We start from the raw sequence: 14,000 nt of genomic DNA, 5'->3' as shown, positions 1-14,000 counted from the left end.
GCTGCTGAACATGTTTTGTACAAAACACAAGTGGCTGACTTAAAAGCAACTGAAAATAGTCGCCCTTCTTTTTTGCAAATAACTCCCAAAGTTAACTGCCAAGGTGTTTTTTGTGCATGGCTGGAGTAAGATAGAGTCATATAGATTTTCTTCGTTTTGTTTAGGTGCATTGTTTTTCATCGATAGAAACTGACAGTTTTAGTCCACTAGTCGTTATAATGACATGTTGTAAGACCCTTAGACCCTCTAACACTGTTTTTGCTATGATGTTTCAGAGCCACGGACAACAAGAAACTAAGAGAGCAGGTCGCTGTGGAGCTGTCATTCTTCAATTCGAACATCCAGCTGTTGAAGGAGGAACTGTGTGGCCTCAACAGCAGCGTCGAGATCTACCAGCATGACAAGTGAGTCGCCCCAGGAACAAGGCACAAAATGGGCACCCTTCACCTTTAACATGGTTAAAGCCCAGTCTCTGAAATAACTGCCTGCCCGCCAGCATGTGGCTGGTAACTTTTCTGTCGGGCTGCATGAAATTTTCCTCCACCTGCCCGACTGTCTGGCAGATAATTTTAAGATTACTTATGTAATCATTTTTTTTTATAATTCCTTGTAGATTCTCAAGAAATTGTTTGCATTATTATACCCCAGACCTTTTAGGTCGGGGGTATATAGTTATGCCAAGGTTCTGTCCGTCCGGAAACTTTGTCCTCCTGATTTCTCTTAAACTATTCAGTGGATTCATCTCAAACTTAGTACATATAATCTGTGTTATATGGAGGGGTGCAGTCAAAAGAAAAAAAATCTTTTTATTAATTTTCCATTTTTATGAATTTTTCAAACCCTAACCCTATCCATTATTTAATTTGAAACTACTGACACACTAGGCTGGTCGGGGGTATTAGTAAGCCACGCTCACTTTTGCCCTTGTTTCAACTGAATCAAGACGTGATTTGTCTCTTATTTTTGCCATTTTAGAATAATAATGATGTCTTAATGCAAGCAGGTAACTTTAAAGATGGGCAGGGACATTTGTGGGTCACCTGCCCTTCTCTCTTGTTGGGGTTATTTCAAATTGTGTTAAAGCCTAACACTCCACTTTGTTTGCTCGTCTGTGTAATTGTGGATCTTGAAACAATTCTTTGAAAGACTCTCAATCAATAGATGTACATTTAGTTGTATTATTCTGCATATACCTCAACAACAGTATCAACAAGTGTTTGTGTTTCAGCTGTTCCCGATGCGTGCCGATGATACCCCTCGGTCTAAAGGAAACGAAGGATGTTGAATTCAGGGTGCCGTTTATGGTGAGTACGTTGCTGAAGCAATATTCCTTGTGAGTGAGTGAGTGAGTATGGTTTTACACCGCTTTTAGCAATATTTCAGCAATATCACGGCGGGGGACACCAGAAATGGGCTTCACACATTGTACCCATGTCAGGAATCGAACCCGGGTCCTCGGCGTGACGAGCAAACGCTTTAACCACTAGGCTACCTGAAATATTCCTTGTGAGGAACATAGAATGCTTCCAGAAGAGACCCGTGAAGACCCAGGGTAGAATTGGTCTTCAGCAACCAATGCTTGTCATAAGAGGCAACTAACGGGATCGGGTGGTACGGCTCGCTGACTTGGTTGATGCATGTCATTGATCCCAATTGCGTGGATCGATGCTCATGATATTAATCACTGGATTGTCTGGTCCAGACTCGATTATTGCAGAACGCCATTATATATCTAGAATTTTTCTGAGTGGTGCGTTAAACAACAAAGAAACAAACAAACAATCTTCCAGAAGAACCTAGGATTCCAATTAAGTGCCTACAGTGGGCAGTTGGAAAAGAAGTGGTAAATCTTTTCAAAATTGTTGCAGGATGTAATACTGGAGCACTACAGCGAGGACGGGCGGCTGTTTGACAAAGAGATACAGGAACTGCTAGACCTCAGACAGGTAACTTCCTCTTGAGGAGCAATCATTTGCAAAATAGTCGACCATTTGAACATCCCTGCTTCAATGTATGATAAAGTAGACGTTGCTTGACAACGGTATAAGGATCTATACCAAAACGTCACTTTTACAGTAAATAAAGAAGTTGTTATTCCAAAATTGTGTCTACTTTGTCATCTGTTAACTTCTAAGTAATGCTTATAAAACAACTGAATGTATTATAGTGGGCACCAATAGCCCTGGTTCAGTTATCCGTGTATTACGTCTGCATTTTGTGATCTACTACCCAGTTCACTCTCTCACTCTCGACATCGGGGTATCCTGGAGTACGTGTTTATGCTTGTGTTTTGTGTTGCAGGCCATTCGGACGCCGCTGAGGGACTGGTCTGGCGTAGAGCTACTCACTGAGTACTTCAACCAGCTGTATTACGTGGAGAGGCGGTTCTTCCCTGAAGAGGGAAACCTGGCCATACACTTTCACTGGTATGTTTGCCAGGATAGCAATTGCTTGTCGTAAAGGGCGACTAACAAGATTGGTTGGTCAGGCTCGCTGACTTGGTTGATGCACGTCATCGAATTCCAGCTGGTAGCTCATGATGTCAATCACTGTATTGTCTGGTCTAGATTTAATTTACAGACCGCCGTCATATAGATGGAATATTGCTGAGTGCGGCGTTTAACGACAAACAAACAACCTATGATGACAGACAGTAAGAAAGTGTAGCGTCTGCCTTGTTTGTTGCCTGGCTATTTGGTCTTGACCTATTTGTGAGTATTTGTCCAGTAAATGCTTCATGTTGACAGGTATGACTCCCTGACTGGCGTCCCCAACACACAGAAGGCTATAGGCTTTGAGAAGGGGAGTGTGTTGTTCAACATTGCGGCTCTCTGTACACAGATTGCATGTAAACAGGTCAGTGGGTATTATGTCACATCGTGACACTGGGAAGCCCCGGAACGTGGTGAAGGCCTCCATTGACCTTGGGGACAACACAAGTCTTAGAATGTAGCCATAAGGGGGCGGTAGGGTAGCATGGTGGCTAAAGCATTCGCTCTTCATGCTAAAGATCAGGGTTTGATTCCCCACATGGGTACAATGTGTGAGGCCAAAATCATGTGTCCCCCACTGTGCAAGTATTTCTTTTGCATTTGATTGGCGAACCAAGCAAGTCTTGTTGCATTTCCATTTCCATAAACCATAGAGAAATTAGGCCACGCCTTTGCACAGACTGCTGTTTCCTGATTGGCTTATGATAGAATGTGTTGGGGTTGTTATTGTATTGAACAATGTCACTGATTTCATATTCTTGTCCATAGTTATTTTTGTGTTAATGATTAAATAAGCTCAAGTCTTTGAAAGGCGTTTAGAAGTGATACACATAAGGAAGAACATTTTTGGATGTCAACTTCTTTATTATCAGGAATGCAACGTTTCGGAGTAAATGCTTACTCCTTTATCAGCTGAATGAAGGAGTAAGCATATACTCCGAAACGTTGTGTTCCTCATTTAGTTTTGATTATCCCCGTGTTATGGATTCTCGGACTCTTAAGAAGCATTCGTAGTTTTCTCTCTAATCACATGAACAACTGTAAAAGATCTCACTCACATATAATAAAAAACTTGCACTTATGAACAAGCCATCTAAGTAGTTACAATGTCTCTGTGATGCTACACTCTCCCATTATAGCGCGATAAAAATGGACATCCCGAAAACCTATGATATATGACACACAAGCAATTTGATATGTTTGAGGCTGAGAAAAGTGGAGCATTCATTAAAGGGATGAAAATTATCCAAGAAAGTCTACTAGGCTGAACAGTGATAATTCCCCCCACACCCCCCTTCCTAATCTAACTGGTCTGGGTTACCTGGCTAGTGCTATATTTTATCCCTGCATCTTTTTTTTTAAGGAATTATCAGTCAGTACAATACCGGTTCAATATAAAAATTGTCTAGCAGCAGGTCACTTAGATAGAAGTAATCTTGTGGGTTGCAGGATCGAATGTCCACGGCAGGTTCAGAAGAAGCGATTCGATCATTTGAGAAAGCAGCAGGGTACTTCCGCCATCTGGAAACCCACTTCAAACACGCCCCGAGCATGGACATGAGGCCGGAGACTCTCACCATGCTGGTGGAACTACTGCAGGTAGGGAACTCCCTTAACTCACCCAGTCTCTGTCAGGATGGCTGCTGACCTTTGTTTCACTTTTTATAGATAATTGTTTTTGAAATTTAGATGTACTCTTAAGTTTCCAATTGGCAAAGATGGCCCAGTTGTCTAAGATGCTGCAATTTGTGTGCAGAGTTGCATCCCTTGGGCACACCAGACACCTATGATCGTGTTTTTAAGTCTGGTTCTAGGTTTGTCAGCACCATACCCATGCTTGTGGGTTTCACCAAAGTGGTAAACGTCTAAGACCTGCATCACTGTGGACTTGACTACCACATGAAGCTGACATGCCGTGATAAAACGGGAATACTGTTAAAAGCGACATTAGACCAAACTCACTCCAATTGAAAATATGAGGAGGTTCATGTATTGATCATTGACTTTAGACGTTAGCAATACTTGAGTATTTTCCAGACATGTATATATTATGTTATGAATTTCAAAAATCTTTAAATAATATATGACTTACTGATTGTTGCTAATAAATGTGTAATTATCTATAACTATAATGAGTTATTGAACATCTGAATTAAATTATATTAAATATTTTTCTCAAGAATTGACATTCAAAGCATCAGTATCAGGGGATAAAGATTTGTTTTGCATCATCCAAACATCAAATCTGGGACAATTTGGAATGTTAATAATTATGTGACATAACAGTGTCAGTAACTTTCAAAATAAAGAAAATGCATAATTTTTCAAATAAATCATTGAGCTGCTTGATGGTGATAGAGTCCCAGGTGAGTGTCGGCCATTATTCCAGTACCAGCACATTCATAGTGGCCTACACGGAGATGTGCTTTGTTTTAGGCCCAGGCCCAGGAGTGTGTGTTCGAGAGTAAGACCGTCCACGGCCTCATGGACGGGGTGCTGTCCTTGGTGAAGGTCGCCCAGGAAGCTGCATATGTGAGTGGATTTTGCCCTTTAAGTGGGCTGGACTCTTTCTTTCAAACCATGAACTTAAACATGTTTTGTGAGGCTCCTCAAATATTCTGAGGGAAATATATCCATGATAAGGAATATTATGGATAATAACTTCTTTTATATATATATATATACAATGTTACAGGGCTACTTCTTGCCCCTTCATTCACCTTTTATGCGATGTTGTGTATGTATTATTAGGAGATTTAACATACTGTGTTTTCAATGTAGAGCTAGGTTACCTGGAGATTTTAGATTGTATTTGGAACCGAACATGCAGCTTGAGGTTTCAGTGTTAAATTTAGTGTAGTTATATTTCCAAATTCACAGTAGAATAAAGAAGTTGTTGTCTGTAATATTCTTTGTCATAATATTATCCTGCTTCTACATGCCAATAAAGATATGAATCTTGTGGTTTATCATTACCCTATTTATGAAAAATTGTAAAATTTCACAAACGTCACTAATTTCAACATCTAGATATAGACTGGAAACGGTTACAGACTATCAACAAGGGTCTTCCTCAAATATTTAGGTTGATAAAAACACACAAGATTATGAATCCAAATTTTGCTGCATTTATAATCACAATTATTTCTCTGGATGATAGGTCTCTGAAAGATTCAGAGTCACTCACAGACTAATGTCTGCTGAACCTGTCAAGAGTTATCTCCCCTTCACGTGGACAGCCATGGCGCAGACCAAACACTACTACTACAAGGGACTTGCTCATTCAATAGTTGCCACGGCACTCATGGACCAGAAAGGTAAGATTGAAGTGATAGACAAGTGATGTGGATAGTCAGCCTCATTTCAGATGTTTGTTGATGATGAATACGCCCCCATGCGGATTCCTGGAATTGTCCCCCCCTAAGAGGCGACTTATGACTTGAGTCAGACTCTGTGACTTGGTTGATTGTGTGTCATTGAACCTGATGCATGGATCATTACTCATCATATCAATCACTGGATTGTCTGCTCAAAGCTGGACTGTTTACAAGCCATTTTTACCCATAAAGATCCAGGTTAGAATAGATCTTCAGCAACCCATGCTTGTCATCAGAGGTGATTAACGGGATCGGGTGATCAGACTCGGTGACTTGGTTGATGCATGTCATCGTATCCCAATTGAGTAGATCCATGCTCATGATATTATCCCGGGATTGTCTAGTCCAGACACGATTATTTACAGACCAACGTCAAATAGCTTGAATATTCTTAAGTGCGGCATTAGCAAACATACAAATACACAAGCTGCTGTCATAGCTGGAATTTTGTGGAGTGCGGTGGTAATCAAAAGAATTATAAGATCAAAACGTGTCTTCACACCTGTAATAACGTGGTCTGTTGAAAGGTATGCGACATAGACAGAGTGGATACTGAAAGTAACAGAGCATCAGCGGATCCCAATGATTTGTCAGCTGTACATGGAACTAGTGGTCAAAGAAATTGTGACTCAGAAACCCACAGTTTGTCTACAAATTAATTAATCTTCAAAGTTGACCCTTTTTTTAATCCAGTCAGATGTTAACATGTACACGGACAATCAGTCTGTTACCAATTGTTTGTTTGTTTTTATTGTTTTATGCCACACTCAGCAATATTCCAGCTGTATGATGGCGGTCTGTAAATAAATCTGGACCAGGCAATCCAGTGATTGACATCATGAGCATCAATCTACACAATTGGGATTACGATGACAGCGAGTCTGACCACCCGATCACGTCAGTAGCCACTTACGACAAGCAAAGTCACCTTTTATGACAAGCATGGGTTGCTGAAGACCTACTGTAACCCGGAACTTGACGGGTCGTGTTACCAATTGTACAAGTATTAACTGAGTTGACTGAACTGTGACTTGCAGACAGTGGAGACCTCGACAAGCTGAAACAGATGATGGAGAAGCTGCATGTTGGTGCCGACATTCGAGATGAAAACAACGGCCTCAAGATCCCAACAAATGACAACGACAGAAAGATTCTAGGTGAGTCCAGTGATGGGTTTTCAGTAGGGGCTCACTTGGCGAATTTTCTTAAAAAGTTGTTTTTGTTAAAACCTTACTTCACTGGTCTTCAAGAATTTGTAGCCAGTCTTGCTTGAACGAGACAAACCTGTTTTACCATAGTTCCATTTTCTATCAGATTTATTCCGTTCCAGTTTGTAGCAAAATTGAAGCCTTGGGAACTGGTTCAGAATTATAGCCCTCAAATGCTACTAGTCAATGAGGACTACCATAATTGGATTTTTATGTAGTTCAGCACAAATTATAGGCCTTGGGATCGCAGACTAGTGTGAACTTTGAAAGCTGATTAGTTTTGGGGGGCTCATGACTGAAGTACTGTTCCACGCGTGGTTCAACTCACTGACTGACCGCTGCGTTGCAGGCAAGGCTCATCTGCGGGAGTCGGTGCTGAGCCACGAGGAGGCCCTGCGGGTTCACGACCTCTGTAAACAGCTGCGGAAGATTGACACCTTCCGGGACCTACTGCAGAAGGCTCACGAAAGGTAGGCTACAAAAGCTGGGTCATTACCAGCGTTAAACAAGTGATTAAAAAACCCATATGTGACTCGCAAGGAGAAAAGGGACCTTATGCTAGAATACAATTGTGCCGTGAAGTAATAAGACTTTGGACGTCAACTTACTTCAGTGAAGATCGCCATGTGTGAATACTATACGAAAACATCTTATTTTCCCTTCTTAGTTCGTAATGTAATAGAAACATTATTTCAAAACCATTCTGCTTTCAAATCATCAGACATTATGTCTCAAAACTGCAATTATTACATAAACAGTTATAAGTCGGAAAATGAGTCCAAATGTTTGATGTCATGTATGTCTGTAATAAATATGAATTGAATCTTGCGATTGTATTTTTGAATTCTGAAGATACTGTGGTTTTAAAATATAATGAAAAGTCATTTATAATGATTTTTCACTAACAGGGTCTCTTATGTCATAGCTGGTCACATGTATTTTCATGTGAAAACACTTTAATATAAATTGCACATGTTTGGAAATGAAAAGACCCTCAACATTTTGTTATTTTGTAAGCTGTGACTTAAATGGGGGTCAGGTGGACAATATGTCTTCAGAATATGAATAATAGCACTGGGCTGGACCATTTACAGCTGTAACAGCTGAAGGAGGGAGGTGTGAAGGCACGGCTATTGCTGGTCAAGTTGATTGAAATAATAGTCCAATGAGAGTGACCTCCCTTGGGTCAGACTACATGTTTTGAACCTGTCTGGAATAACACAGAGCTGTTACCCTGGATTTGGGTATGTTATCACCCTTGTCCGTCAGTGGCTTTGATTGATTGTCACATCATCAAGCTATGGTTTTCCTGTTCCGAACAGCCACAGAATTCCCTTGACAGAGGTTCACTATTGTAACCCAACTCTTTCGCGGCCTTTGAAAGGTTAGAGTTATGTCTCTTAGCTGCCAGGTTGTCGTGGTCATAAGTTAGTATCCCTGACTTGGCCAGATATTGATCCTTGGGGCGACAACATCTGACTCGTGGTAAACACTATGATGCTATCACACTCAGTGATGTAACTGAAGTAGCGGCTGTTAAAATCTGTTAACCTATGGGCTCAGCACAGTGAACCGCACTCACTCACTCACTCTTATCTATATTGCATGAATATTGCTTAACTAATGTGAAACCAAAAACACTCATTCACTCACTCACTTTGTAGTGATATTGCTGAAATATTGGTAACGTGACTTAAAATCAACTCACTCTATCTGCAGTGATATTACTGAAATATTGCTGAAGTGACATAAAATCAACTCACTTACTCTGTCTGCAGTGATATTACTGGAATATTGCTGAAGTGACATAAAATCAACTCACTTACTCTGTCTGCAGTGATATTACTGGAATATTGCTGAAGTGACATAAAATCAACTCACTTACTCTGTCTGCAGTGATATTACTGGAATATTGCTAAAGTGACATAAAATCAACTCACTCACTCTGTCTGCAGTGATATTACTGGAATATTGCTGAAGTGACATAAAATCAACTCACTCACTCTGTCTGCAATGATATTACTGGAATATTACTAAAGTGACATAAAATCAACTCACTCACTCTATGCACAGGACGCTGGAGAAGTTTGAGGGCCTGGAGGAAGAAGACGACTTCTCGGAGCTGCTGACCGTGCCTCACATCGAGGGAAAGGCAGACAGGGAAACAAACCCAACACCTCCTGAGTTCTCCAAGGTCAAGGTCTTGGACATATTTGCCACTCTGGTGAGACATTTTATTCCTTATGTAATGGCATTGAGATTGTATCAAATGGACACAACATATTAAATAAAATGATTGGTTAGTGTGATGTGTCACTAGACGGTTGTACAGGTTTTATACAAGACTGTGTCACCTTGATACTGACACATGTGACCATGGTCACAAATACTACTGTTCCGTGAAATGTTTGTGTGACGTGAAGATCTACAATATGCCCGCCTTTGGACTTGCAGTATTGTGAGTCAGTGTGGGAAGTGGGGCAATTGTGATGTATTTGATGTATTTGTGAGTTGTCATTAAATAGTTTTAATGTTCTGTTGCCTTTCAGGGTCCGATCACAATATTCAATTCACGGAATGAATGGTCGGCTGCCCGGAGAGTACAACTAGATCGCAGTGAGGATGAAGGTTTTGGCTTCAGCGTGCGTGGAGATTCGCCTGTGATGGTTGCTGAGATTGAACCAGACAGTGTAGCAGGCGTAAGTGTTCCTTGTGTTGGTTTGTTGAATAATTACAGTAATATGAAATAATTGGGCATTCTCCTACTTCTATTGAGTGGGACTCATGAAGATGCGGGGTAGAATAGGTCTTCAGCAACCCATGCTTGCCGTAAAAGGCGACTATGCTTGTTGTAAAAGTCGACTAACAGGATCAGGTGATCAGGCTCGCTGACTTGGTTGATGCATGTCATCAATCCCAATTGCGTGGATCGATGCTCATGATATCAATCACTGGATTGTCTTGTCCAGACTCAATTATTTACAGACCGCTGTCATATGGCCGGAATATTATTGAGTGCTGCGTAAAACAACAAACCAACCAACTATTGAGTAGTATACATTGCCTCCTAACTGGTATTGGTATGTTTCCTTGCAGAGGAGCTCCATGAAGGTTGGGGATTTCGTTGTGGGAGTCGGAACCATGGATACGAAGTGGGCCAAGCATGAACAAGTGGTTCAGCTGGTTCGACAGGCTGGGAGCTCGCTGGAGCTCCGATTGATTACTCCCATGGGCCAGAGCTTTTTGGAAAGACTTAATGCAGATCGACCATATTCAACCGTCAGCTTACCTGCGTCACCTGTGAGAATGCAGAGTCCGAAGAGCAGTGTCTCTAGCGAGAAGAGCAACAAAAGTCGCCTCAGTGCACCGTGGATTTTCATGAGGCGGAACTCTTCAAAGGAAAAGTCAGAAAAAAGAAAGTCATCGGATGAGTTTGATGATGATATCGTGTCCAGGTAGACTCATTGTTGAAATGTTCAACGTAGTTGCTTCATAAAAGGCCATGTTTACAAAAGGCTGTGTTCATGAAAGGCTTTGTTCATGAAAGGCAGTGTTTGATTTCGTTGGTCTGTGAGACACACCAAGAAATGTCTGCATCGACAGTGCTGTGTTTCCATGGAAACTAATTCATGTTTAAGTGCTGAGGTGCAACCATTGTGTTCAGTGTTTGGGATTATGACATAGCGCTTAGCTGTCCTCACAAGATCAATTGTTGAATTTTAGGAGGTTATAAGTCGAAAGGTACAGCTGAAATATGTACATTCCCTTGTGAGAGAAAAATGGATTCCATCTTCCTCTGGCTATAACTAGCGTATCCTTGTTTGAAGGTTTTTGTTCTTCCCAGTTTGTGCGGAGGATTGTGTTAAAGATAGCCAGCCAGCTGATGATTGTGTTCACAGTAGCCAGCTGATGATTGTGTTCATAGTATCCTGCTGACGATTGTGTCAAAGATAGCCAGCCAGCTGACAATTGTTTTCATAGTATCCTGCTGACGATTGTGTTAAAGATAGCCAGCCAGCTGACAATTGTTTTCATAGTATCCTGCTGACGATTGTGTTAAAGATAGCCAGCTGATGATTGTGTTCATGGTAGCCAGCAGTACTGAATGTGCCACCAGTATTATAGGTTTACAAGACTTGCTTGCCCTGTAACGACTTTCTGTTACTTATATAGCTAGGGCTATGTGTTGACTGGAGTCAGGGAGGATGGCTGCTGCTTTGTGGAGAGGAGACTGAAGACACCCCCCGAGACATCCCAGTGTGGCAGTCACAGGGGTGTGGTGTGGGGATCACATGAAGATGAATGTGTTTGTGCCAAGTGTTGAAGTGAAAATTTGGGAATGTCTACTATCAAATGTTTTATTTGATGCTAATTTTCTAGCTTTTCTAGCAGTTGTTACTTATACTTGTTTGAAACTGATGTAGACGTTGCCCAAATTTGAGTTTGCTACTCATGCTAACCTGACAGTGAGAACCAGCTTCTTCGTGTTACGGATGGGAACAACTGGACAGAGTTTCTTGAAACATAATTTAAACAGTAACTTATAAACTAACGTATAACTTAAGAAATATCTATACTTAAATGCGAGTTCAGGGTAGCAGATTTACGTTCTTTGACTTTGGTGTTTCAGATTGTAATAATATGAAATTGATGCTCATGATGTCAATCACTGGATGTTCTGGTCCAGACTTGATTATTTACAGACCACACTCATACAGCTGCAATATTGCTGAGTGCGGCATTAAACAACAAACAAACAAAGGCTAAATGAAGCAGTGTGTTAGTGCAACCACGGACCAACAGAGTTGTTTTGAGGTTGCAGTTACGTGGGTGGTTGATGGGGAAGTAGGTTATTTGAGGCAGTGTTTAGGTTTTGTACTTAACTATAGGATAACCGTTACATCCATTACTGTTTAACAGGGTCCTTTAGGGGTGTCACGATGCTCTAAGTTACCCCTGACGATACGTCATTTATACACCTACCCGTGTATTGATTCATATTGTAATTCTGTGTGAAGTTACAAAGTTATGTTCAAACAGTTTTACAATAACCTGTCCTGATAGTCAGGCTACTGTTACATTACAGCCCATCCTGAAACATGTGGCTAAATCTGACAGCTTGATGATATTAGTGTGAACCTATATTGACCAGTTGTTTAATTGCAACAAGAGTTACTTCATGACCACAACCTGATGCGCAGTGTACATGCAACATGAAGAATTCCATGTGCGTTTTATATATCGGAAACGTATCGTACCTTGACTCCAGGATAATGGTATGTATCGTATCTAACTTGACTGGTGTGACATGTATCATTACACGTAACTCTGTTAGGATCGAAGTATGGGTGTTAAGCTTCATACAGAAATGCTTTTGTTCATTGACAGGAGACTCATATAGTCCTACATTCCACACACTTGAGCAAACCTGAAATACATCTAAATGTAGTGTTAAATGTAGTGATGAGTTGTATCATTCCAGACTGAACTGTGGCTTAATTATCAACTCCACACAACCACCCACACACCCACCCACTCACTCAATCACTCACCCACTCATTCATGGTTGTCCTAAGTACAGAGAGACAGTGTCTCAGTTTGACACAAGCCATCGATTACATGTACTGATAATAGACGCCACACTGTGGAGCACAGTCCCTTCACATAACTACAGTACGTGGGTGTGTTGTGAAACCCTTCCTTGACAGCTAAGGAAATTTAGATTGTAAGCAAACATGTCGCAGTACTTTTTATAAACACTTATAACACATGTCTTAAACAGCCCTAACACAAGCAGGCCATTGCTGTGGATCTAACACAGTGATATCACAAACATATTGCCATACTACTTTCTGGACAACACATTGTAGAACAGTCTGAATCATTGTGACCAAACCAGGCGTTTTCAACAACTACAACAAGCAAACTCAACAATATCCAACCCACTAATCAACGACAAGTTTCAAATTGTGGCTAGCTAGTTATTTTGTTGTAACGATTTCTATGTGTAAGGTTACGTGTTTGCTAAGTTCTAGCTACGTTACTATTGGAGATATGTTGGTGTTGACATGGTTCAGATGCAAACCGGAATGAGATGGGTTTGTTGTGAACTTGGTGGATTGTGAGGTAGATTCCAAGTCTTCATAAATGGAGAATCTCACCGAAGTGTCTTTTGATATCAAATATATCTACACGAGTTGATATGTTTGATATCAAAAGATAAGGGTGAGATTCCATTTATCATGCAACATCATTCTTCCAACTTTTTCAGTTTGTAGACAGTAAAAGCAGTAAAAAGTACTGCTAACAGCTTCAGTAGCATTAGTGATATCATTTGATTGTGACGTCATGGTAACCAATGATATCACAATGGTCTGCAAAGCATTGTGTTGCAATTTCATTGCAGTGATATCTACAATGTAGATATTGCTTGATCTCACCCAGGGGATATCTCCAGTTTGGGATGATAACTAGCCATACGTACATTGCCAAGATTAGCCTACGCTTCCATGATGAACTCATAACATCATACCCTTCCAGTCAACCATTAGTATCTAGACAACCATGTGTGCTGTTCCCCGCACATCGATGATAAGGGTGCCAGGGTACTACGTTACCATTGCTTGCCCCCCTTTATGTATCACGATGCTTGCCTCATGAACATCATACATTCAGTATCATGATACAGGTTTGTACCATTGCACTATATTTAAAAATTTCCATTCCAACTTTTTAATCTATTAAGGTCTACACTCAAATCATAAAAAAGACATTTCTTTCTTTGTATTGATTTGAGAAAACAAACTGCACCTTTGAAGATCTGGATAAATCATTGGATTGTCTGGTCCAGACTCTATTATTTACAGACCGCCGTCATTTGGCTGGAATATTGCTGAGTGCGGCGTTAACACCGCCAGCAAACA

At 40.9% G+C, this 14,000-nt stretch overlaps 1 protein-coding gene across 1 annotated transcript in view; it reads left to right on the top strand.

The window, feature by feature from the left end:
* Positions 1–13,841, top strand: part of LOC139454547 (rhophilin-2-like) — a 50,883-nt gene extending 37,042 nt beyond the window's left edge. The window contains exons 3-15 of the mRNA XM_071236330.1: positions 276–404; positions 1,229–1,304; positions 1,869–1,946; positions 2,302–2,426; positions 2,748–2,856; positions 3,942–4,091; positions 4,929–5,024; positions 5,653–5,809; positions 6,907–7,026; positions 7,427–7,547; positions 9,151–9,301; positions 9,627–9,776; positions 10,174–13,841. Coding sequence (XP_071092431.1) covers positions 276–404; positions 1,229–1,304; positions 1,869–1,946; positions 2,302–2,426; positions 2,748–2,856; positions 3,942–4,091; positions 4,929–5,024; positions 5,653–5,809; positions 6,907–7,026; positions 7,427–7,547; positions 9,151–9,301; positions 9,627–9,776; positions 10,174–10,536 — 1,825 coding nt within the window. The 3' untranslated portion in view covers positions 10,537–13,841. The remainder of the gene's footprint in view (positions 1–275; positions 405–1,228; positions 1,305–1,868; positions 1,947–2,301; positions 2,427–2,747; positions 2,857–3,941; positions 4,092–4,928; positions 5,025–5,652; positions 5,810–6,906; positions 7,027–7,426; positions 7,548–9,150; positions 9,302–9,626; positions 9,777–10,173) is intronic.
* Positions 13,842–14,000: the final 159 nt, after the last annotated feature.

The sequence above is a fragment of the Haliotis cracherodii genome, unplaced genomic scaffold, assembly GCF_022045235.1.
Source record: "Haliotis cracherodii isolate W230 unplaced genomic scaffold, xgHalCrac1.p SCAF_10, whole genome shotgun sequence".
Taxonomy (NCBI): domain Eukaryota; kingdom Metazoa; phylum Mollusca; class Gastropoda; order Lepetellida; family Haliotidae; genus Haliotis; species Haliotis cracherodii.
This window is presented reverse-complemented; position numbering and strand designations above follow the sequence as displayed.